Genomic DNA, 25535 nt, shown 5'->3' with positions numbered 1-25535 from the left:
CCCCAGATTCCAGTATAATATATATTGGTGTACAAAACTGCTATAAATTACATCATTATAAATAAACGGTATATTCATACCCTGAGTACAGTGTAAGAGGGAGCTGGTGCAGAATGGTTACTGATTTGCATTCTAATTCACAAGTTTTACCACATTGACAAGCTCTTAATTCTCTGCAGGATTGGAGCTTATATAACAAACATTTTTCTATAATTGTATTAAGAAAAATGTGATTATGTTGTATCTGCAACTGCAAGATATTTCAGTATAGTTTTGTGACATGTTCATGTTATTGGAAGATTTTCATGTTGAAGCATTGCTAAAATTACAGATACTTTAAAAATCCTTTATTGTAATTTGTCTTATCCCCTTGGTACTTGTTGTTATGTCAATAAAGAGTAGTGTTTTTCCCCATTCACAATGGGTGTAAATTCTGAGGAACCCATTGTTGACTTTTTAATTAAGAGAGTTTTCTTACACAAAACAAATATATAATCTTTCCCAGTAACTAAAAGTGTGACAAATTGAACCTGGCATATACAACTGGTTCACTAGTTGCCTTTCTGCCGGCCTTTCCATATGGCATCCTTTTTGACAGACATTTGCAAAACTGTCATTTACAGACGAAATAAAAACCGTAACAATTGGTTGCAGTTTTATATGATTTTTGGCTTTTGCATGACATTGGCAGGAATAAATAAATTCTGTGGTTCCTATTTTGAAATAATCTGCAGGTAAGTAGTGAAAACAATGCACAAAGATATTCTCTGCAATAGAAGCATTCAGATTTATACACATACTTTAATAGACATAGATTGAATGTATATTATATGAAAGGCATAGGCAATTCTCCTGCTAGGAGCAAGAAAGGTTCCTGGCTAGAGGGTCTTGCCTCTCTGCTGAGGGTCAAACCAAATGCCAGATTTGGGGTCAGAAAGGAATTTTAATCCATGGTCAGATTGGTATGGACTGTGAGGATTTTTGCCTTCTTCTGCAACAAGGGGTGTAGCCCTCTATCCTGGACCTCTTGAGCGTATATTGACATTTTATAGAAGCAGGACATCACCTACCATGGTTCCCTGACTTTGCCTGTGGTAGGTTAGGGCATTAGGTCTATGTTATTGTCATATTGAATGAAATAGTTTGAATGTTTGTAAAGGTTGCCCATTAGCCAGTTTCAGGAAGAAGATAAATCTTATCTCCTTATCTAAGTCATTGTTTTGAGACTACGTGCAAAAGGTCCTGACTTTGCTTAAAGTCTTAATTTAAATTTCATCTTTAGAAGTCTTTTACAAAGAGAGCAAATATCCTGAATTCCAAGAGATCAAACCCTAAGGCCTTTTGACCAGATTGGTAAGAAAAGGGCATTTGCAGTGATATGGAAGTTTCCCAAAGGTAATTTAAAATGCTCAACAAAGGCAAAAGAATCTGTTGAGTAAGATCCGAGCCCAAATTTGGGGGTAATGACAGGTTGAGTAGGAGGAGCCCACTAATGGCAGCTCACTCAATAAAAACTGTAACTTACTGTCCCAATTTGGAGGTGACTATATTTGTAGAACAACGAAGGAAGAATCGCAAGTATAGCCCGGGTCAGACTGATCACCTGAACCAACCTCTCTGTGAACACGAATCTCTTAGTTCACGCTGAAGCCGCGGAGCACCTGAAAGGGACTGAAGGAAGGGGACTTAGTCCTATCACTGCTGAGGCCAGCCTATTGAATTGTATTGCTGAGGCGAGCCCATTGAACCGTACTACTGAGGCCAACCCATTAAATTGTACTACTGAGGAATGAAACCATATTTTGGTATTTGGCTTCTCGGAATTCTAGGATTGTAAGTATAATATGAAAAATAATAGTATTGATTCAAATTTAACTTTTAGTTGTAATTGTAGTTGTTTTTGTAACACTAATTCTTATAGTATTGTTTGGGAAGGAAGTGCATTTGGAGCATTGTTTCTGATATATGTAATTATTGTGTTTTAATGTTTGTGGTGTTTCGTAAAGCTAAGCAGTGTTATATACGTAGCAAAGAGTTTTAAAATAAAATTGTGTTGTATAAATTGTGTAATCATTGTGAAATTGTGCAAACAGTTAACTACTCCCCCAGCCAGTGCATCAAAACGAATCAGTAAATTGTGTGGGATTTTCTCTATTCCATAACCCACTAGAGACAGTTATGTTAGGGTTGAAGGTAATCTTATGTACAATTTAAATTAGGGTTGCAGGATGGTTTGGATAGAGATGATCCTGCCTCAGGTTAGGGGGTTGAACTAGATAACCTCTGAAGGTCCCTTTCAGCCCTACTTCTCTATGACTCTATATGGAGGGTATCGTGGTCATATATTAATTTCCAGTATTCATTTTTCAGGTAAGAACAGAACCACACAGACAGAATACTAACTTGTTAGAGGTGAGAGTGCTCCATCAGGAGTCTTTCTAAAAGTGCAAGGCAGGGAGTTAGTGAAAGGAGGCTCCAGTAGTCCAAGGGATGAAAAAGAGGAATGGGAAACAACTTCCCTAAAAGGATTCCCTGTCATATTTATTTAATATTGTGTGACAATACCCACTTAAAGGCACTGTTCCCAGTCTCTCCCATTCTTTTTCCCATTCTCCTCCTCTTCCCCCATGGTACTACCACTTATTGCCCAGCAGACTCTATACCCCATGAGACTTCCTCTCTGATTTCAACTCCCGTCTTCCTCTCCTAACTTTCTCTGTGGATAGCTTCAGTTTCCATGTTGATGACTCATCTACCTACTTTGTTCCACATTTCATTGCTCTCATTTTGTCATTTGACTTGTGCTGCCTTGTTCAACTCTTTCACTCATTTAAAGGGCCATTCACTTGACATGGCCTTCATCAAGCATTGCTCCCACTGATCTTTGTGTTGCTGAATTTCTCCTGACACTACCTGGTCTCTTTCATCCCCTCCACATCTGTCATTCTGCCTTAATATGAGTTCCACTCCATCAGTACTGATGAATTCTTGTTTGCTTTTGGCCCTCTCCTCCCTGTCTTCTCTTCAGTTTCCTCCATTGATCTGGTGCTGGTTTTCCCTAAGCCTCTTTGTCCTCTTCTGCCTTATCACAAAAGATCCCCACCCAAGCTGTGTCTCACTCCCAACATTTGCATCCACTGCTCCTGTTCATGTGTTGTAGATTATTTCTGGGAGAATTCCCGTTACCAGGGTGACTTCCTCCACAACAGATCCATTTTCTCTCTGTTCAGTTTTGCCACCTTCCTTGCTAAACAATTCTACATCTATAATTTTCACCACCCTTTCATCACTTTTGACTCAGGTCTCACCCTGTACTTTCCATTTGATTCCATTTCTTTTTCTCTCTCTAAATAAAATCTTGCCAGTTTCTGCCAAGAGAAAATGACAACATACAATATGACTTTCCCCATGTCCTTGGTTACCTTCTCCTTTCCCTTCCTATAACTCTCTTGCTGCCTTCCCTGTCAAAGACAGAAGTTCTGTTCAGACAGATCTGCTTTTCCTCCCTAAATCCTCTATTTGTCTCAGTGATGTCCCTGATGCCTTGATCTCCTTGATGCCCACTTACCCTCTTTTTAATTTCTCACACTTCTCTAGCTCTTCTCCTCATAGTAAAAGCATGATTCCATTTCTTCCATCTTAAAACAGGACAATACACTTGGACCTTGCTGCCAACTACTGTCCTACCTCCTTTCTCTATTTCGTCTATAACGGGGTGGGAAAAATGGCAGATCAGGTCAGCCACCTAACTCCACTTCCTAGCAGCCCTTACCCACACCGCTGCAGCCAATTTCCACAGAGACCCCAGCAGTGGTGGGGTCATGACAGTGCAGAGCCAGGGTTTCCACAGAGACTGGCCTCAGCAGCGCTGGCAGGACACGCAGCTGGGTGGGGAGATGCTCCTGGGCTGGGGCTGGGATCTTGTAGCAATGACGGCATGGTCTGGAGTTGGGGCAGAACCACAATCCACTGCCTGCACACCTCTGCCCGGGGAGTGTGGAGAGCAGATTGCAGTTCTTCCCTGCCTCTGGACCACGCTGTGACCCCCACAAGATCCTGGCCCCACAGCAGCTCCCCGCACAGTTGTGCGCCCTGGCAGCGCTGCTGGGGCCAGTGTCCACGGAAACTCTGGCCCTTCACTGTCACAGCCCTGCCACTGCTGGGGTCTCTATGGAAACTGACTGCAGTGACATGGGCAGGGGCTGCTGGGAAATGGAGTCAGCCGCAGGCCTCATCTGGCCTGCAGGCCAGACTTTGCCCGCCCCTGCTTCGTAAACTCACTGAACATACTTACAATCTACATCTGGTGCTTCCTCTCCAGTTCAGCTTCGGATTCTTGCAGTCAACTGAAACTGCTTTTCCCCAGGTCTGTAAAAAACCTCATTAGCCAAATCTCAGAACCAGAACTCTGTCTTTATCATCACTGACTGTCAGCCCTGTGCATTCTGAATTCGTCTTCCCATGGCTTCAGTGATTGCATCATCTCCTGGTACTCTTCCTGACTCTCTAATCTTTCCTTTTGTGTGTCCTTTAGAGCAGTTTTCTCATCTCACCCCTCATTCACTTTCCACAGAGGTTCCCACAAGGTTTTGTCCTTCCTCTCCTTTTGTATCTTTATCTCTAAATAATCTCATGTCAAATTCAACCATCATCTGTATGTGAAAGCCTTCCTGATCTACCTCTGCTATAGACCTGCCTCCTCCAGCCAAAACACAAATTTGACCTCTCTCTCGCTGACATCTTCTTGTGCATAACTAGCCATCAGCTCAAGCCCCAAATGGCACAAACAGAGCTCTTAATCTTCAATCCCAACCCTTGTCCACCACTGCTACTCTGGCCAACAACATCACCATGCCTGTCACTCAGACCAATACCATGGGCATCACCTTTGACTCTTGACCTCTTTGTAGGATGTCACATCCAGGCGGCCTTTGTGATTTCTCCCATCATGCTTATGGTGGGAAAAAGTTCCTCCTTGTAAACAGCTGCCAGGAGTTTCTCCCCACCACAGTTTTGTCTTAAGAGCATAAGAACTGCCATTTACTGGGTCAGACCATAGATCTACCTGGGCCAGCATCCTTTGTCACACAGTGGCAGAGAGTGGATGCTGAAAGGGAGAGTGGACTGGGTAAACAGGGATAGACTAGAAAGCAAATAGGGGCTTATTATTCACTGTCTCTTTCAATACAAGAACTAGGGATCACAAAATGGAACTAGTCGATAGTAAGTTTAAAACTAACGAAAGGAAGTTCTTTTTTTTACACAACGTGCCATTAAAACACGGAACTCATTGCTACCAGATGTTATAGAAGCTCACCGTTTAGCCAGATTCAAATCGGGATAGGACAAATTCTTGGAGGAACCGGGCATCAGTAGCTATTAAGCATAGGAAGTAGGATATAGGCTCTGAACCAGTACTTCCTAGACCTTAAATGCTGGAGGCTGCAAGGGGTCCTACCCAGTTCACTCTCCCCTTTCAACACCCACCCTCTGCCACTGTGCGACTCGGGTATGGTTCTTTTGGTGGTACTGAAAATGTAGCCACCGAATCCGTACAAGGTGCAACCCCACCACTTCAGGATGTAAAACACATCCGGTCACAGTCGGCGCGGGCGACAGCGTCGTGGATCACATTCTCCAGAAAGACTGCCAGCACCCTGCAGGCCTCCTGAGGCCAGCAACCCCGCTTCGCGCTGCCATGGGCCGGCTTCACGATGCCCTGGACGTTTTTACGAAGAATGCTGCCTTAGCGCCTCTTTTGCCCGGCCCCTCGCCCCTCTTTGCCGCCACCAGGCACGGTGGGCGAGATGGGGCTAGGCCTGGCGCAGCCAGCGGCAGTTCTTGGGCCCCCTGCTCCTCTCCCACTCGCAGCCCCTGGCTCCCGGGCTCAGGCGCCGCTCAAGCCTCTTTCGTGGCCTCGCCGCAGCGCCGGCGGCAGCGCGATCTGGGCCCGGGCAGCCGCCTGCGGGGTGCAGCGCCCAGCCGAGGAGCAGCCCGGCCGGGGGCGGCGGGCGGGGCCGGGCAGGGCGGGCCGGGCCGGCGAGGAGCGGCCCTGGCGGCGGCCCAGCGTCCTCCGCTGCTTCCTGCCGCCGTCGCGGGTCTGCGCGACTGGAGCCGCTGCGTGAGTGCGGGGCCGAGCGCGGCGGGAGGGCCCCGGCCCCGGGCAGTGCCTCCCGCGCGGCAGGTGCGGCCGGGGTCGGGCCCGGGGCCTGGGGCCCGGGAGGGGAGGGGAGCCGAGCAGAGCAGAGCGGAGCGGGGGTCCTGGCGCGGGGCTCCGGGCCCGAGCGAGGCTGCAGCCATGTACATGTTCAGCGCCGCGCGCACAAGCGCTGCTGCAGGCTCAGGCGCTGCTGACATGCTACATGCAGGCAGAGCACACGCGCAGACCCAGGTGCCGCACGTGCAGACACCCGACAAGGAGACCCAGGCACGCTGCACCTGCACACACGTGACAAGGAGACACACCACACGCCACACACATTCTACAAGGGGACCCAAACACACTACACGTGTAGACACACTACACAGACATGCTGCAAAGAGACCCAGACACACTACACACGCAGACACGCTACACATGCTACATACATTCTGCAAGGAGACCCAGACACACTACACATGTAGACACACTATAAGGAGACCCAGGCACGTGTACATGTACAGGCATGCTACCCAGGTACACTACAAGGTGACCCAGACGTGCTATACACAGACACGCTACACAGGCACGCTCCAAGCAGACCCAGGCATGCTGCACGTGCAGACTCACTATACAGGCACACTCCAAGCAGACCCAGACACACTACATGCAAAGACTCAGTACACACAGATCCAGACACTACAGGCTCGCTACACACACATGCAGACCCAGACACTACAGCACGCTACATGCAGACGGATGCGACATGGACTTACTACAGATGTCACGCTGGCACTCTATACATGCTCTACATACTACAGACACACTGCATGCAGATGAATACTATAGACACTACACACAGACATACACTACAGACACACTAAATACACTAAATCCTTTTTCCTTCAGACTTCTCACTTAGCTTTTGTCATGTTGTGTTGTCTCTGTGGACATTTCTTTACGTGCTGGGGCATTAACTGGGTAGGGAAAAAGATGAATCAGCTTGGAGTGAAAGGACGTGTGTCCCAGCCTCCTGTTTTGGGAATGGTCCTTATGAAACTTGGTTTCCTCAGCCAGTATTTTTCTTTGTTTATTTAAAAATATTTAGAAGAGGGGCCCTTTTGTGGGGACAGGCCCCTGTGTTTGTTTGGTGATTTCTCGTGGAGTACAACTGTATAAAAAAGAAATACAGTAAAATAAAATAAAAAAAACCAAATATCAAATTGTGAAACTTTACCTGACCTGGAGTAACTTCTTCATTAGATGTTTACTAATATGGGAACACTAATGTTACAGTTGTTGGATTATAAAGTAGATGAGAATGTAATTAAGATGCTTCTCTTCACTTTGTACTGGCCAGATTGATAGGAGCATTCAACACACTTACTTAAAATGGCCTTTCTTTCATGTACCATGATGTCCATTACAGGGACATATGCTTCCCACTGTTGTGACATCTCAGCATAGGTTCTATTGATGAAGCAATGCTGAGCATACTTCTTTGTAGCCTGATAAAACTGTTACCATATCTGGCTGAAGTACATGGAATTTTTATCTTTTATTTGGAGTTCACTTTTTTTATGATTGATTGCTGGTGCATGGATGAAAATCCACAGAAGAGAAACTCAGCTAAACTCTTAGAATTATGAATGTGGTACATATAGTTTAGGTTTTGTATACCCCAGTTGTGAGAGCATCCACTACCTTGCGCTGTCCCTATGGTTAACCCCTAATCAGAGACTAGCATAATTCCCATAACTGCATATAAAATATAGGCCCTCAAAGCTGATTAAAATTCAAGTATTTGTGCAAAGTAATTTGGAGGACAGTTTAAAAGCTGTCCACTGGATCAGCGTGTTTATCTACAAAGCTCACAATTTCATGAGTATGTAATGCAATCCTTCAAAAAAAACCCCCCAGTATTTTCTGTTTTGTAAAAGGGAGGTAGAGTTGTAGTACAAATATATGCTAGGCTCATTGCAGACTTTGCCTTATAAAGTTGCTCTTCAGTTTTCCTCAGTTGCAAATATTTCTTTAGGAAATTTTTCAAAGCTGGTATTCAAAAGATTTGTTTGCCCTTGAGTTCTGCCAAAGTATCGTATCTGTCTCAAGGATTTTGCTGGTAATGTCAATCCCAAATCACAAATAAGTTGTTCTACTTCTGACATATGTCATAAAAACAAATGGGGCAGTCTGCTTGTGGAAAGAAAATGAATGTAATGTTATGCTCTAAGCAGTTGGTTTTAACTTTCTGAGGGAGAGCACTAATAATAGCACCTGGAATTTTTACAGCACTTAAATGTTTTTAATTGTTCTACTGTCATTAATTACCAAATTCTCCAAGCAGCTGTAGGTAAATATTCTCATTTGACCATGGTTTGCCTCTCTGTAAACTGACATGCCTGGGGTTGCACAGTGATTCAATGGCACAAAAGATTTTAGCCTGTTAATGCTAAAAAGGGGGCTGGACTCAATGACCTTCTGAGGTCCCTTTCAGCCCTAATGTCTATGAAATGTCTATGGAAAACTCTTAAGGCCTAACCACTTAACTGTTACCTTTTGTGGGCCACAGCATACTACCCTACAGTTCCTGTCCCAGTATCTTGGGCTCTCCATGATTATTATTCCTCTTTCACCTTGGCCAGTTCTCAGGGTTGGCAGCTCTTGCTCTTTCTTTCTAGGTGTTCCTGCAGAGTGTGTCCCCTAAGCTGTCACTGAACAAGGAGCAACTGTCTCAAGTTGCACCAAGGGAAGTTTAGGTTAGATATTAGGAAGAATTTTCTCACTAGGAGGGTAGTAAAACATTGGAACAGGTTACTCAGAGAGGTGGTGCAGTCCCATCCTTGGAGGTTTTCAAAACCTGGCTAGACAAAGCTTTGGCTGGGATGATCTATTTGGGGCTGGTCCTGCTTTGAGCAGGGGTTGGACTAGATGACCTCCTGAGCTCCCTTCCAACTCTAACTTTCTATGATTTTATGACTTTCATTGTGTTCTCCTTCAGCTTCTTGAACCACCTCTTTTGGGTTGTCTTTGTCCTATTGTTACAGTAGACTCTGTTCTCTTGCCTGTCTTGTTTCACATAATCCACCCATCTTGGCTTTTCTGTGATGGTGGCCTGCATGTACCACGGTTCATATTGCTCTATCACCTGGCCAGTCAGCTCTCATCTTACCCAGTTGTCATCTGAGTATTCCTATTTTGTCAGCATAAAGCAGTTGTTGTTCTCATTTTCTCAGCGGTCAGCATTCTAACCCTTATGTCCTCCTCATGTCCTGGCTGGCTTATTCCTGGTTGTGGCACATGCTTTGCTTTTTAAGGGCTTGCCGTGACTACATAGCAGAATTACAGGTGACCACAACATGTTTCTAACAAACTAGCTCTCTCCTTATTCACCTTTAGTGGGTTTTTTCTGTTTTCCTTTTGGCTGGAGTAGGAAGTAGAATACTTTACTTTTGCTGCATGAATTGGACCGATCTAAAATCAGCTATAGGAGAGACTAACCTACATTCTGCAGCAAAGTGTTTGCTCATTTTGGCATTGTATATACTTAATCCTTTTTATTTGTTTTGGTCATAAAACAGGTTGTGGGCACTTTTGTTGTCAAGGCACATCTAATGTGTGTTAATAATTAGCACTTTCAGCATGAAGGACAGGCAGAACAGAGTCTTGATGAATTCAAAGCATGAAAACTGACAAGCAGGGCTTAGCACAGGCAGATGGATCAGGTTGATTGATGAAAGTGGGAAGTACTCTGGGATCCATTACTGTCATCAGGAAAGTTTTATAAGATAAAGGCAGAAGGGTCTACTTAAATTCTTGTACAAAGCACAGCGGTCTATTATCCCTCTAGGACTATAATGTAATGTCACTACTAGTATATGAGCTCTCGTTCTGGTGTGGGATGTGCCTCTGGGCCAGAAGAACTTGGATGCGACACTTTCAGAATTTCAAACGACAGTTTCCAATGAAAAAAGTGTTGCTGCCACTACCAGTCAGCAATTCTGGTCCTTTTACTACTGTAGCAGGCAGTGAAGGCCTTGTTTGCTCCAAAGGTTTTTATGGCTGTCATAACACTGAAAGTCCTGAACTGTTGATTGATGACATCGTCCAGTTGCTAGCCATGATAAATGTTTGTCCTACTCTGATTGGATGACATTTGATCTAGTAATGAATTGGGCAAAATGCCACAAGTAGCTATGAAAAGCCACCAAAACATACGTACTCGTAGCTTGTGTCTTGTGTCGGAATGTGCAACAGTTCTACAGCTCTTGTAGAGGTAGTATTGTTTGTATGATAGATTGGTTCAGAGGAATACATAGTTCCTGAGATAAGAAGTTCATAATGCCTCTGTCTCCCAAATGCAGGTATGGAACATTGTGACTTCCTGAGTAAGTATATTGAAGACCTCTCCCCTTATGGGATCCTGGTGTTGAACGTTCTGCAGCAACAGCTGTGTTCTGCTTAGCTGAATACTATATTCAGTTTACTTTTTGCTGTCTCACATTTTCAGTGTCTTTTTTACATGAGACTATATTATAATAGTTGAAAGCTTTTGATAGTGGGAGAGGAGACATTTGGTGCTCACTATGCCTGAGAAGAGATGAGAAGCAGTTTGGGATGAACATGTTAGTTGTAGCATGTTCCAGCTTAAGTGCACAATAATTAAATAGTTGACAGTACTGGTTTTACAGATTTTGTAACCAGCCTTCTGAGATGAATGGAGGCGCTTACCATTCCTTCAAACAGTTGCTTTGGATTGCCTGCCTGCTTTCATGTAGTTACACTTCAGTTTACATTTGGTTGATTATCTTAATTTTATTTTGTACAAGCAGAGTGTGAGACCAACATTATTACCAGTTTACCTATGGAGTTGATTGACTTCCCAAGGTTATTAGCTTCCCTTGTTGCAGTTGGCTATACTTTGTGGTCACACAGCCTGTGTGTTTATACAAGAGCAGATAAATCCATTCTCTGGCAACAAGAGAGGTAGGTTGTGCCTTAGAGCCGAGCACAGTCAGGGAATGCTTTGTAAAGTTGTTAATCCTGTCTAGGCCAGGTGCCAGTGACGCTTTTAAAATGTGTCTAATTAAAACCTGTTAGCTAAAATGTTTAAACCCCCCCAGCTATTTACCTAGTGGTGATGCCTAGGCATTCTCCATTCCCCACCCCTCCCTTCTTTCTCTTCTCCCCGCTTTTCTTTCTCCCCACCCCCTTTCATCTCTCTTTCACTGGTCAGCTATAATATAACAGTCTGAAATATACACTAAATATATGAAGTTCATCCTTTGCTGCATAACACTGAAAGATACTGTAGCTTTATTCCTGTCTGACGTGGAAGCAATTCTTGAGCTGCTTCTTTTTAAATATACTGTACATAGGGGTAAGGAAATAATTTGAAATTTCAGTGGTCTGGAGAGGTTTCCTCTCAAAGCCACCTAAAGATAGAATCATAGAAAGTTAGAATTGAAAGGGACCTCAGGAGGCCATGTAGTCCAACCCCCTGCTTAAAGCAGGACCAGCCCCAACTAGATCATCCCAGCCAAAGCTTTGTCTAGCTGGGTTTTGAAAACCTCCAAAGATGGAGTTTCCACCACCTCTCTGGGTAACCTGTTCCAGTGTTTTACTACCCTCCTAGTGAGAAAACTCTTCCTAGTATCTAACCAAAACTTTCCGTGTTGCAGCTTGAGACCATTGCTCCTTGTTCTGTCATCTGCCACCACTGAGAACAGCCTAGCTCCAGCCTCTTTCAACACCCCCTTCAGGTAGTTGAAGACTGCTATTAAGTATGTATGGAGGACTTTCATTTCCTTGGGTGGTAGTGTTGAGGTGATGTTGTGATGGTCCAGGAGATGTACAAGAAGTAAGAATTCTTGTGGGTGATATCTTTTATTGGACCATCTGTATGGTTGGTACAGGCATAGGCAGAATTTCAGGTATCACAGTACCCTTTCTCAGAGGGATAATAGGTAACATTTGCATATTGCTTTTATCTTAGGATTTTGTATGGCTGCTTGGTGTCTGGGCTTCTTCCACATAAAATGGATCTAATGGTGATAGACATACCTTAAGAGCTTCACTTTGTGGCATAAGGCAATAGTATGAAGGGATCTCTAATTTAGCTTTGAATATACCAGCTCCAGATCTAGAAGCAGAAAAGCTTGTATTAGCAGAACACTACACCTAGGCTAATTGACTTTCTCTCTTTCTCTCTCTCTGCCTTGTACCATATCAGCATACACTTAATGCTCTCTTTGGATTAGATACAAATTCCTCTGTCTTATTTTCTAAGAACCTTCTGCATGGGACCCTATGTGCTTTGGCTTTTTTACTGTTGAGGTTTTGGGGTAAGAGGTTGGCTGCCGATGGGAATGGCCTTCAGGTTACAATTTTAAAATTTTATCAAGGTGGATGGAGGCTTTTGCAGTCTTTCTAAAAGGTGGTCATTATTTTACAAATGCATTTTTTCTCTTTTATCTATGTATGTACCTTTCTTGCCTTGCCACCAGTGTCTGAACAACTCCAAAATATTTAGCCTCATGTTGGCTGATAGGGAAGTATTACCTCCATTTTATTGTCAGGGAATTAAGGCACAGAGATGCAGAGCTTGAGATGTTTAATTAGTATTGTTTTAAAACTGATAGGATATATGTGGCCAAATCCACTGCACTGCTCTGAAGTAATTTATTTAAGAGTATAAGAATTGCCGTTTACTGGATCAGACCATAGGTCCATCTTGCCCAGTATCCTGTGTCACACTTTGGCAGAGGGTAAATGCTGAAAAGGAAGGTGAACTAGGTGTGGCCAGCGTTTTTCCCCCCTGTTCCTCTTCCATTTGTAGTCTCCAGCATTTAAGGTCTAGGACAGGGGCAGGCAATTATTTTGGGCAGAGGGCCGCTTACTGAGTTTCGGCAAGCCATTGAGGGCCACATGACAGGCAGCCCAGGGCAGATTAATATTAATTTTCTAAATTTTTTAGGAGCCCCACAGGCCGGATAGAATGGCCTGACAGGCCTCATCCAGCCCCTGGGCAGCATTTTGCCCACCCCTGGTCTAGGAAGTACTAATTCAGAGACTGTATCCTTAACTCCCATGATCAATAGCTACCGATGCTCTGTTCCTCCAAGGATTTGTCCAATCTCTATTTGAACTGTCAACTTCTACAACATCTGGTGGCAATGAGTTACACATTTTAATTGCATGCTGTGTGAAAAAGAACTTCTTTTTGTTAGTTTTAAACTTACTACCTACTAGTTTCATGTTGTGACCCCTAGTTCTTGTATTGAGGGACAGTAAATAATAAATCCCTTTCTCTTTGCCATTTAGTATATTATAAACCCTTATCATGTCCCTACTCAAGCTTCTCTTGTCTAAACTGAATAGGCCTAGTTTCTTTAGTGTTTTCTCCTATGGAAGCCCCTCTGTACCACATGGAATCATCCTTGTTGCCCTTCTTTGGGCCTTCCCTAGTTCTTCTATACCCTTTCTGAGATGTGTGGACCAGAAGCGGGCACAGTATTCAAGGTATGGACACACCATGGATTTTTAAAGGGGCATGATGATACTTTCATTTTGTTTACAATTCTGTTCTTAATAATCCTTAATATTTTGTTTGTCTTTTTGATGGCTGCTGAGCATGGAGTTGATGTTTTTTAGCAAACTGTCCACGAAGACTCCCGGATCTCTTTCCGGTGCAGTAATAGCTACTGTAGAACCCATAATTGTGTAGGTAGGGTTTGGGTTTTTATCTATGTGCATCACTTCACACTTCTCTACGTTAATTTCACCTGCTATTTAATTGCCCATTCACTTAATTGTAGAGATGCATTGATACATCGGTTCGATATTGGATCGGTACCGATATAAAGAAAATTGGCTGTATTGGAAATTGGCCCATTGGGGCCAGTTGGTATGTCCCTTGTGGTGGGAGGGGAGGGGTGAGGGAAGGGGTAGATGCTGCCCAGCCGGGGCAGAGTGCAGGACAGACCTGTGGCTTGTCAGGGGGCAGAGGCGGCTTCTGCCACTGCGCGCACCCCAGGAGGGCATGGGGGAGGTGTGTACCCCCCCGGATCTGTTCAGGGCAGGGTGGGCAGGCTGCAACTGAGGGCTGCACCAGGGGCTAGACTTGGGGCAGGGGCTATGGAGTGGTTTGCAGCCACCCCAAATTTGCCGTAGCTCCCTTCCAGTGCCACCGCATGCCCGGCACAGCTCTGGCTCTTCCCAGTGCGTGGGGGGAGGCAGGGGTTGAGCCAGGAAGAGCCGGGGCCATGTCAGATGCGTGGTGGCAGCACTGAGAGCGAGACTACAGTGAAATCTGCAGTGGCTGCAGCCCCTTCCGTAGCCCTGGCCCCAAGCCCAGCCCCCAGCGAGAAGAGCCTGGCACAGCTCTGGCTTCAGCTTGCAGCTGCAGCCTGCCTGCCCCGCGCAGATCAGGGGGCACACGCCTCCCCCCGCCATGCCCTCCTAGGGTGTGTGCAGCGGTGGGGGCCAACCCTCGCCCCCCTCAACAAGCTTCAAGTCTGTCCCGTGGTCTGCTCCACCCTGGCTGGGTAGTCCCTGCCCCTGTCCTCTCCCTCACTGCGGGTGGGGGGGGTGTTGATCTGTCCCCCCATGCTTGTTCCCTCCCCTTCCACCACAATGGACTTACCAGCTGGAGGCAGCTCTCCACACTGTATTGGAAATTGGATCAGTATCAGCCGATATGCCTCCTTAAAAATCGGATATCGGTATCAGCCCCCAAAATCTCTATTGGTTCACCCCTGCTTAATAGCGCTAGATCCTTCTGTAGTTCCTCACAGTCTGCCTTGGTCTTTATCACTTCGAATAATTTGTCCAAATCCCCAAATTTGTCCACTTTATTACTCACCCCCTTTTCCAAATAATTTATGAATATATTAAACAGCATTGCCACTTACATGGAGCTAATGCAGGAGCTGTGGAGCCCAGTGCAGCTGTTTGCAGCTTGCCTGCTGTTTGCTACAGCTGCCCAGAGCCCAGGCTGGCTACAAACAGCTGTGCTGGGCTCCTGTGCCGGGAGCAGGGTAGAGACCGGGGTTGTGCTGCCTCAGGCCCCTCCTCCACTGCCTGCTCTGAGGAGTGCGTACACGCACCGGTACAGAGCTGATGCTGGGGCTCTGGAGCCTGGCACAGCTGTTTGTAGCCTCCCGGCTGCAGCTGGCCCCAGCTCTGGGTAGCTGCTGCCAGCCGGGAGCCTGGGCTGCTCCCAGCAGGCAGCTGGGACGCTGCAAACTCTGCTGGGAGCAGCCTGGGCTCCAACAGCTACCCAGAGCCAGGGTAGCTGCTGACAGCCACAGAGCCCAGGCTGGGGGACAGGGGGAAGCAGGGCTGTGGGGCAGGGGCTTTGGGTGAGGGGCACAGGGCAGTAGGACTGGGGGGCAGGGGCTCTGGGTGGAGGGCATGGGGCAGCAGGGCTGGGGGGCAGGAGCCTTGTGTGGGGGCAAGGGGCACAAGCAGGGCATCCTGCCATGCACCCCCTGCCCTCATTTTGTTTTTCTGGCATGCTGGCACTCCAGCACCTTCCAAGGTAGGCACTGTGGTTTTCGGCACTCTGACCAAAAAACGTTGCCTACCTCTGTAGTAGAGACTGAGGCAAGTGAAATGATGCAATGAAAAGTGCTTTTAGAAGTTAAATAGATGTTCATACCTGCTCTAAACTCATTGTTGGGCCTAGCGTTTTACTACTTCGTAATACTTTTATTTTTCAGGTGACATAATTACAAAAAGAATCAAGTTAGTTTAAATGTTAAACTTAGTTTGAGCACAATATATTTACCTTTCAGTATCTAAATATGAATGTCATGAAGAAGTTGCTTTTTATCTAACTACTCTTGTGCTAAATTTGACTTGTTTAGAAGGTCTACTATATAAAGCTTGGTCAAATTAATGTCATTCTCCACTTTTACCTTGCATTGGTTATTATTACTGTGTGTCAAATTTGAAACTTTTCAAATTAGCTGTCCAAGCTGCTTTTAAAAAAATTCAAGTGCCTGGTTCTGGAAGTTGTTGGTGAGGCTACCAGGTTAATTAACGAGGGGATAGCACTAACTCAGGTCATGGGCCAAAAAATGGATACACTGGTACAGGGCAAGACTGGGATGTAAATAGGAATCAAATAGTACAGGAACTGATGAACAAGCAGTCAGCAGTCAGTTGTCATCTTATGCCTCAACAAGAAGGTAGAGATTAACTCGGTGCATGTCAAAGCGGAGCACATATCCCAGAATTATTTGTGACTCCACTTTCCCAGTGCAGTGTGGGATTCCTGCTGCAGTTCTGGGTAATAGGGTTGAAATGTTGATGTAGCTGTGATAGTTCATATCTGAGTGGCAAGGATTTTTTGGATACTTTTTATTGGAATAGTTGCAGAGTTGGGAGTGCAGTTGGCCAAACTTCTGGGCTTCAAGTGCTTGTCTTCAGGTCTGAGGAAGAAGACTACACAGGCTGAGCTCACTGTCATAGAAAAGACGCTATGCATGCAAATACAAACAGTCTGCTTGGAGGGGTGGAGGAGGGCTGTGAAGTAGGAGTGAAAAGGTGTTAACAGGAACATTGCTTAAAACAAAATTAACTCAGTAAAATAGGCAATCTAGGTTAGTGGCAGAGGGAGACTATTCAAGAAGGAGGGAGTTCTTACCTGTGAAGTGGAGGGACATTATTGGCTGTATTCGTTAGGTTGTAATGAGCCATAATGTCATTGTCTATATAAATCCAGGGGGGTTTTTTACCATAAGAGTTAGGATTTTCTGTTCCCAGGACCATCTTCTAGAGGTGTTTTGTAAATTCCCCTTGAGTACAAGAGTTGCGACATTGGAGAGGGAGTGGTTGTTCTGTGAAAAGTGTGCTCCTACTGGTTTTCGTGCATCTCTTCCCTCCTTTTTTTTTTTTTGTGTGAGAGTTCATTCTGGTGCATAGTTCCTGTCTAGTTTTGTCCATGTACTTTCCATTAGGGCATCTGGTACACTGGATAACATACACCATATTCTGTGATGTACATGTATAGGAACCATGGATTGTGATGGATGCCTTGTGAGGGTGTTCACTCTTGTGGTACTGGAGATGTTTACTTTTGACAGATTTTGCACTTACTGTTGAGGCAGGGTTGTACCACATTTCGAGTCTGTTGACTGCAGGGGACTTTGCTTCTGATGGTGAGTTGGGCCATGTTTCGAAGTAGTTTGAAGGCCAGGAAGAGAAAGTTGGGAATACTTTCCTCATGGTCTGATCTGAATGGGGTGAGGTGACAGTAAAATTGTTCCAAAATAATGGTTAATAAAGCATATTATGGAAACTGGTGCACTTAAGATTAATTTTAAAAAAATTATTATAACCTTACGGATGTATGATCGTAAGTCCTTATTTGGCAGATGTGTGTGCAACTTAATATATTTTCCTGAATTCAGTGCCACTGCTTACATGCTTAAAATTTTACTGGTAAGTATTTGCAGGATCAAACCCTTAATTACAGGGAATTGTTAATATTCTACTATTCAAGAATGGTATGCCATTTAATACAGTGTAATATGATCCACCATATAATACTGCTTTTCCTTTCTCAGAAACAAGGGAGGAGTGGTGAAAAGAAGTGATGAAAAACCAGTTTGGGTGGGACTTACAGGCATATCTATTATTATTATTATTATGCAGAGACATGGCTTTTTTATTTTGAAGTAAATCTCTAGTTAAGGTTGCAAAGAAAATCTTCAATGCATGAAGTAGTCTGACTAATGCAAAGATATTTCCTGGGTTTATGGTGTACCTGAAACAGTAGCTTTGAGGTGTAAATTGCTTCACTCATTTCAGAGGAGACATTTAGATATCAATGCCGATATCTTGAATATCGATAATTAGGGACCTATTTGAATTGTGGTTTCACAGTTTTTTCAGAAACTACTAAAAACGGTGGTTTCCACGATCGTCACCAAAAATGGCATTGGCTATGATTTCCCAGGAAGTCGACCAAAAAAAAAAAAAACAACACTTAATAAAAATTAAATGCTGGCTTCCCAATGGGAGCCAGCATTTCTCACTGCCTCTGTAGTCCAGCCTCATAGCCTGCCTGGGAGGGATAGGGGCCTTCTGGTGGGGTGGCACAAATGTTGGCTGGGGGGACAGCTGCCCCCATATGCCTCTGCCAATCATTGATGAGGGGTGGGGCTGCACAAAGGGCATCCAGGAGTCAAGATGGTGGGCACTCCCTTCCCCCTTCTCCTCCCAGGGCCTGTCTACCAATCAGCACCAAGGGCTGGGGCCACCACAGAATAACCGTGAAATCAGCTCTTCAGGCTGTGACCAACCCATGAAAATTGGTTTCTCTTGGTGTGAGTTAGGTAGGTCCCTATCAATAATGTCTACTATTCCATTCTTTGCCAATGGAGGTAAGAAAGGAAAGGGAATATTTTTGTCATTAAGATCAATAGCAGTATATTCCAAAGTAGGAATGAAACAAAAAGCTAATCAGTGGACATAGGAGATTGCCTAAGGTAATTTTGGAACCATTGGCTATCCTCTTTGAGAACCCATGGAGGTTTGGTGATGCCGCAGATGACAGGAAAAAGGCAAATATAGTGCCCATCTTTAAGAAAGAGAAAAAGTAGGATCCAAAGAATTATAGATCAGTCAGCCTGATCTCAGTACCTGGAAAGATTGTGGAGCAGGTCCTCAAGGAATCCATTGTGGAGCACCTATAAGAGAACAATATAATCAGGAACAGCCAGCATGGATTCACCAAGAGCAAGTCATGCATGCCTAACCAAACTGATTTCCTTCTATGATAAAGTGACAGCTCCGTGGATGAGAGGGAGAGCAGTGGATGTGATGAAAGCCTTGCTAAAGTCAGGGTATGGCACTGTCTTCCACAAGGTTCTCATTAACAAGGCTCAGGAAGTATAGATTAGTACTTTAAGGTGGATACATAACTAGTTGGGTCATCATACTCAGCAACTAGCCCTCAATGACTCAATGTGTAGTTCGGAGGAGGTATAAAGTGGGGTTCCCCGGGGTCTGTTCTGGGTCTGATGTTGTTTAAAATCTTCATTAATGATTTGAATGATGGGATTGAATGTAAGCGTAGCAAATTTTTGGATGGCACCAAGCTGTGTGGAATTGCAGACACTCTCAAGAATAGGGCTAGGATCTAGAATGACCTCTATTGGAGAAATGGTCCATAGTCAGTCAGATGAGATAAGTGCTGTGCTTGGGCTGGGGAATGACTGGCTAGGTTGTAGTATTGCAGAGAAGGACCTAAGGGTTATGGTGGACCATAAGCTGAATATGAGCCTATCATGTGCTCTTGTTACAAAAATGGCCAACAGCATCCTGAGTTGTAATTACAGGAGTGTCGCTTACAAATCAGGGGAAGTGATTCTTTTACTCTGTTCAGCATTGGCGAGGCTCACCTGTAGTTCTGTGTCCAGTTTTGTGCCTCACACTTCAAGAAGGATGTGGACAGTTTGGAAAGAGTCCAGTGCTGAGTAACAACAATGATCAAGGGCCTGGGAGTCAAAGGGAAAAGGCTGAAAGAATTAGGATTATTTAGTCTGGAGAAAAGAAGATTGAGGAGGGATTTGATAACAGTCTTTAAATACCTGAAGGGTGATTATAGAGGGGATAGAGATGGACTTTTCTCTGTGAGCATAGTAGACATGATTAGGAGGAACAGCCTCAAGCTATAGCATGGGAAATTTAGGCAGGAGATTAAGGAAGAGCTTTCTGACTATGAGGGTGGTCAAGCATTGGAACAGGCTAACCAGGAATATGCATGCTTGGCAACTTTCAAAAGCAGGTTAGACAGACACTTGGCTGGGATTATTTAATAAGGGATGCACTGGTCTAGAGCAGGAGGCTGGACTAGATGACCTTGTGAGATCCCTTCTATCTCTGCTTTCCTGTGATCCTGTATATTACCACATTTACTTGAATATAAGGCAAGTTTTTTTCCCCTCCAATTAGGGGAAAAAAAGCCCATCTCCTATTTGCATATGAAGCAGAGGGGGTAACAGGCAGCTGCTGTGGCTCTGACTCTGGCACTGACCCAGGGCACTGAGAGCCTGGAAAAACACACACACAGACACACACACGAGAATTATAACAAATTTATGAATTTTCCATAAATGGAATTAATTATTGAGGGCTCATCTTATATTCAGGTCATTTTATATTCAAGTAAGTATGGTATGTTTTAAGGTAGCTAGGTCTTTAACCAGGTATAGCTCAACTGCAGGAGGTTGTAACTGGTTTTATTTTCCTGAAACTGGGCTTAGCTTTCAAAGCTTTAGAAATGTGTCTACTGCACGAGTGAGAATATCTATATGTTTTAGGGGGGCGTGTGTGTGTTTCAAATGGTTTTATAAGGTCTGCATCTGCATTAGTGACCTGTTCCTAGGATGAGTACTAAGGAAACTGTGCCACCACTGCTGTAAATCAGATTTTTCTAAATAGAAATTAGTTCAGAGATTTCAGCTGAAGGGGTAGTAGTTCCTGTCACTGTTGCTTCATGGAAAATTCATCATGTCAGATACAGATCATAACCTATGTTGAAAGAGCAGTCTGAAGAAATGCAAGATATTTATGTGGTGAACTTCTATGATGAATTTTTATCTGAAATTCATTAATTAATATCCTGATTTAAAGATAAGGAATTAGTGCTGCAAGTATGTGAAAGGGCGCTGACAGAAGTGATTTGTTGTGCAATCAGTCCCTTGAAAGCCCTCTACAGCTGTGTCCTGACAGAAGTGCACAGATGCAGAACGCTTTAAAAGTGTCTAGTTGTGGGACAAATTAACCCTTATTTAATGAGGGTTCAAATGAAGGTGCTTCAAAGCAGAGCACCTTCCTTAATTTCTATTCTGCCCTGTGCGCAAGCTGGGTAGATCTCCCCTCCAATCAACCCGTCCTGCCACTGTAGTGCAGGCTGGGCAAACCCTAGATGGAGGTCCCTTCCCTTTCCCCCCCTCATCCTGAAGACAGCACTGGAGCGGGGGAAGAAGGGAGGGGGGCTATGGAAAAGACAGGCAGAAGTGGTGCTAACGAACTGTGAGTACTCCATAGCAGCTTGATCTTTTTTTCTTAAACAATTATGGGATTGCTGACTGTGTGGCTACACATTACATTTATTTCCAATTTATCAAATCATTTCTGAGTGTGTACATTTCTGAGATGTTCATATTTCTCAGTGCAAAGGAGCTGCAGCTAGTTGAAAGCTAAGCAAAAATATAATAAACACTATATATAATCTGTGAATTATTGAATGTGAGTACTTGACTTGCTACCCCTATGCTTTCAGAGTTCAGACCTTAACATTGTTTGAAATATAAAGGAGATAAAATAATATTTATTTTCCTCTCCTTTCCCAGTAATTAACAGATGCGGGTGAAAGATCCATCAAGGGCTAACCCTGAGAAAACCAAGAGAAACAAAAGGCCTAATAAGCCACAGGATGAAGACTCTTCAGATGACATTGCAGGTAAATTATGCAATATTTGTGTAATATTTGACCATCAAACCAAAGGATAGAAAATAATGTCCATATGCTTTTGATTAGTCAGCAAAGCAGGAGATGCATGTGGAAACAGTGAAGTGTTGGTCAGATTTAGTAACAGAGATGGTTACAAACAAATATCCCTGGCTTGCTGAGTTGTCATTGTACTGTGCTTGGTAAATTGGTGCAAATACTAATGAACATGAGGCTGTATTTATGGTTAAAGGAAATACTTGTTGTAAAGGTAGAGGTGCAGTGAATTAGACTATGAGGCCTTCTTTAAGGTAGGAGAGGTTGGGCATGCTGCTGTTGACGTCAACAAAACTAAATTTTAGGTAATGTTAACAGTCTTGACATGGTTGCTAAATATATTTGTTCTTAGATGTATCATTTTATGGTGGTGTTACATTCTTAATTTTGGGGTCTTTATTAGTTGGGAGAGTGGCTAATTGTTAGAGGGAACAATAACATCCTTGAGAAGCATGTACAAATAGATGCCATTTTTTGGATCTAATTTATCTTACCCTTCAAAAATACCATAGTTTGTAAGGCATAGTTTATGTAACTATAAAATATATTAGCTTGCTGGTAACTAGCATTTTTTTTTAATGTTGATGGCAGGAAGCAGGTTTTTTTTATCAGTCAGTTCTAATAGTTGCCTGCCTGCCTGCCTGCCTGCAGAGTAATATTTGTATTCAGCTTTTGAGCTGAGCAGGGATCTCTGAGTGCAGCTTCTGAAAGCATTCAAGGTGTATCTAGATGCTTGGTATAGTTTCTGAGTAAATGCATTTTACAATGCATCATTTTACAGTGATCACTGATCCACAGAAAAGAGTGTATAAAGTATGAATATTGTGCTTTTAAAGCCCTTGAAACCTTGCCAATATACTTAGATGTCAGAAACTGGCCTTTTAAAGTAAGTAAGTAAATAAATAAATATTGCTTTTAATAGCATGGCTATGCACTTTTATCTCTTATTTTGTAGGCTTAACCTGCCAACATGTAAGTCAAGCAGTGGATGTACATCTTGTAAAGCGGGCAGTAGCTCAGAATGTTTGGTCAATATGTTCAGAATGTTTGAAGGAAAGACGAATAAGCGACAGAGAACTAGTAATGCCTTCTGATATATGGCTGTGCCTCAAATGTGGTTCTCAGGTAAGCAAACCTGCATTGTAAATTTACAGCAAGATGCAGATCTTTATCACATGAGAAGGTACGCTAGTGCAAATCCTTATTCTGCACAGAGCTTTATTGGCTTTAGTGGAAATAAATATATTAAGCCTTTAATTGGGGATCCATGTGTTTTGGGGGATTTTTGTCTTTAAATTCCTTTATGGAACTGGGGTCAAGAATTCTTGATTTTATGATGCCTTGTTTTTCTCTTAGTATTGTCACTGAAGATCCCCTCTGTATTAGAATTTAAAATGCTTTGGACAGTTCTGGCTTTTGGAGGCTGTGAGGATTTATCCTTGATCTATGGAAACTTTCCGTGCAGAACTTTAAAGGAGGACTACCTGCCACCTCACCTTCCAGTGTATGCTCTATTCCAGGGGTGGGCAAAATGCGGCCTCGGGGCTGGATGCGGCCCGCCAGGCCATTCTATCCAGCCTGTGGGGCCCCTAAAACATTTAGAAAATTAATATTAATCTGCCCTGAGCTGCCTGTCATGCAGCATCAATGGCTTGCTGAAACTCAGTAAGCAGCCCTCTGCCCAAAATAATTGTCTGCCCCTGCTCTATTCCTTCCAAATGTTGGAGCAACGGTTCAGAACTTCTGATCCCCGACCTTTAATTTGCTGATTTTTTTTTCTCTACCTTCCCCCTCCACTCCCCATAATAGAGAGAGTTTATTTTGTACGAATTGGGAGGTAGCTTTGCCATAGTTTTTCTTTCTTCTTCCACTCCTAATAATAACAATAATAGTAAAGATCTCCTGGTTGGAAGCTTCAATATCATGAACTGGCTTTCCTGATAAATGAATAAACCATCATAATGTTTGCCTTGCCTCTCTCCCTTGCTTGTGGAGAAAGTCCTTACAACTGTTGAAGCAGACTTAGAACAAGTTCTGAACCCTGTCCCTTGCTTGTAAAGTGCATGAAAACTTATTTTGAAACAGCCAGGTAGCTTGGAGGGAGGTTGCATACTTAGCTTTTGCCAACAGCTGCCCAGCCATTATTTTTAGTAAGGCATTCCACAGTTCTCTTAGACCTCTCATAAATTACATCACCAGGATGAGGAGAACTGATTTCTTCCTAACATTTATGTAAATCGATTCCATTTCTTAGAGAAGAAAACTATTAGTAGTGGACTCCATGACTTATCTTCATTAATTCTTATAGTTAGAATATGTAGAATTGTGAGCAGGGGGCATGTCTACATTTAATCAAACATATGCACTTGATCTGGCCACAAATTTTCATAGTTTTCATAGACATTAGGGCTGAAAGGGACCTCAGAAGATCATCAAGTCCAGCCCCCTGCACCAGGGGAAGGTAGTCAGCTAAGGTCACAGGATCCCAGCAAGATAAACATCCAATTTTCTCTCGAAGGCGTTCAGAGAAGGTGCTTAAACCACCTGCGATGGCAGGCTATTCCAGACCTTGGGGGCTCGGACAGTAAAGAAATTCTTCCTTATGTGCAGCCTGAAACGGTCTTGCAGGAATTTATAACCATTCGACCTTGTTGTCTTTTGGGGGGCTCTGGTGAACAAACATTCCCCCAGATCCTGGTGAACACCCCTGATAAACTTATAGGTGGCCATCAGATTGCCCCTGAGCCTGTGCTTTTCCAGGCTGAAGAGTCCCATAGCTCTCAGCCTGTCATCGTAAGGTCTGTTTTCCTGACCTGTGATCATGTGCTGGCTCTTCTCTGGACTCTCTCAAGCTTTTCCACATCCTTTTTGAATTGTGGAGCCCAAAACTGGATGCAGTACTCCATCTGCGCTTTCACCAAGGCCTAGTACAATGGGAGAATGCCATCCTGGGATTTGCTTGAGTAGCATCTATGGATATAAGCCAGCGTTTTGCTCACTTTACTAGCTGCAGCATCACATTGAAGGCTCATGTTTATCTTGTGGTCAGTCATGACCCCCAAGTCCCTTTCATCCGTAGCGCTAGTCTAGCACTGCCGAACTTATAAGGATACTGCAGGTTTTTCCTCCCAGGGTGGAGAACCTTGTATTTTTCAGTGTTAAACACCATCAGGTTCTCATCCGCCCATTTGCTGAGCCTGTCTAGGTCAGCCTGGATCGCCCTCCTGTCCTCAGGTGTGGATGCTTTACTCCAGAGTTTGGTATCATTGGTGAACTTAGCCAGTCCGGTTCTGACTCCAGTGTCCACATCATTAAGGAAGATATTGAACAATATAGGCGCAAGGACGGAGCCTTGAGGAACCCCACTGGTCACAGGGCACCATGACAATTGACTTCCGTCAGCCACCACCCTCTGGGTCTGATCACGGAGCCAATTTGATGTTGCAGTTCAGAGAACAACTCACATGTCTGCTCAGTTAATCTTTGATGCTGCAACGCTTTCCCCACAAGTGGGAATCTGTACTGACAATGTTGAAGTTGTTCACCTGTACTCTTCCCTGAGTAACTTGTCAGTACACAAACATATTTTTCTACCTTTGTAGCTTAGACTCTGAAAAGTGAGGCTGATTCTGGAGAAATAGAAGGCATGGGGGATACATGTGGGGCTGAGCAGCTGTGCATAACTTTTCATGGAACATTCTGGGGGCCAAGAGAAGTCCACATGCCTTCTGAAGTCAAAGCTCGGCAATGAGCTCTGGGCTTTGTGAATAGCACAGATGCTTCCCATGATGGTTTTACTTTTTTGTACCAACAAGGTACTTTTTATATACCAGTCGCTGGTAAATAAATTCTTTCTTTAGATTCAGAATTGAG

At 44.1% G+C, this 25535-nt stretch overlaps 1 protein-coding gene across 7 annotated transcripts in view; it reads left to right on the top strand.

Moving 5' to 3' along the window:
- The first annotated feature begins 6032 nt into the window (after positions 1–6032).
- Positions 6033–25535, top strand: part of USP45 (ubiquitin specific peptidase 45) — a 137030-nt gene continuing 117527 nt past the window's right edge. For 3 of the 7 annotated variants that reach the window (XM_059732274.1, XM_059732270.1, XM_059732282.1), the window contains exons 1-3: positions 6035–6121; positions 21508–21617; positions 22618–22787. In XM_059732274.1, coding sequence (XP_059588257.1) covers positions 21518–21617; positions 22618–22787 — 270 coding nt within the window. In that variant the 5' untranslated portion in view covers positions 6035–6121; positions 21508–21517. Of the gene's footprint in view, positions 6185–21507; positions 21618–22617; positions 22788–25535 lie in introns of all 7 variants that reach the window. The other 4 variants (XM_059732290.1, XM_059732264.1, XM_059732249.1 and 1 more) reach the window with 4 other exon arrangements.

The sequence above is a fragment of the Alligator mississippiensis genome, chromosome 1 (assembly GCF_030867095.1).
Source record: "Alligator mississippiensis isolate rAllMis1 chromosome 1, rAllMis1, whole genome shotgun sequence".
NCBI classification, from domain to species: domain Eukaryota; kingdom Metazoa; phylum Chordata; order Crocodylia; family Alligatoridae; genus Alligator; species Alligator mississippiensis.
The sequence above is the reverse complement of the archived record's forward strand: the minus strand, read 5'-3'. Positions and strand labels throughout refer to the sequence as shown.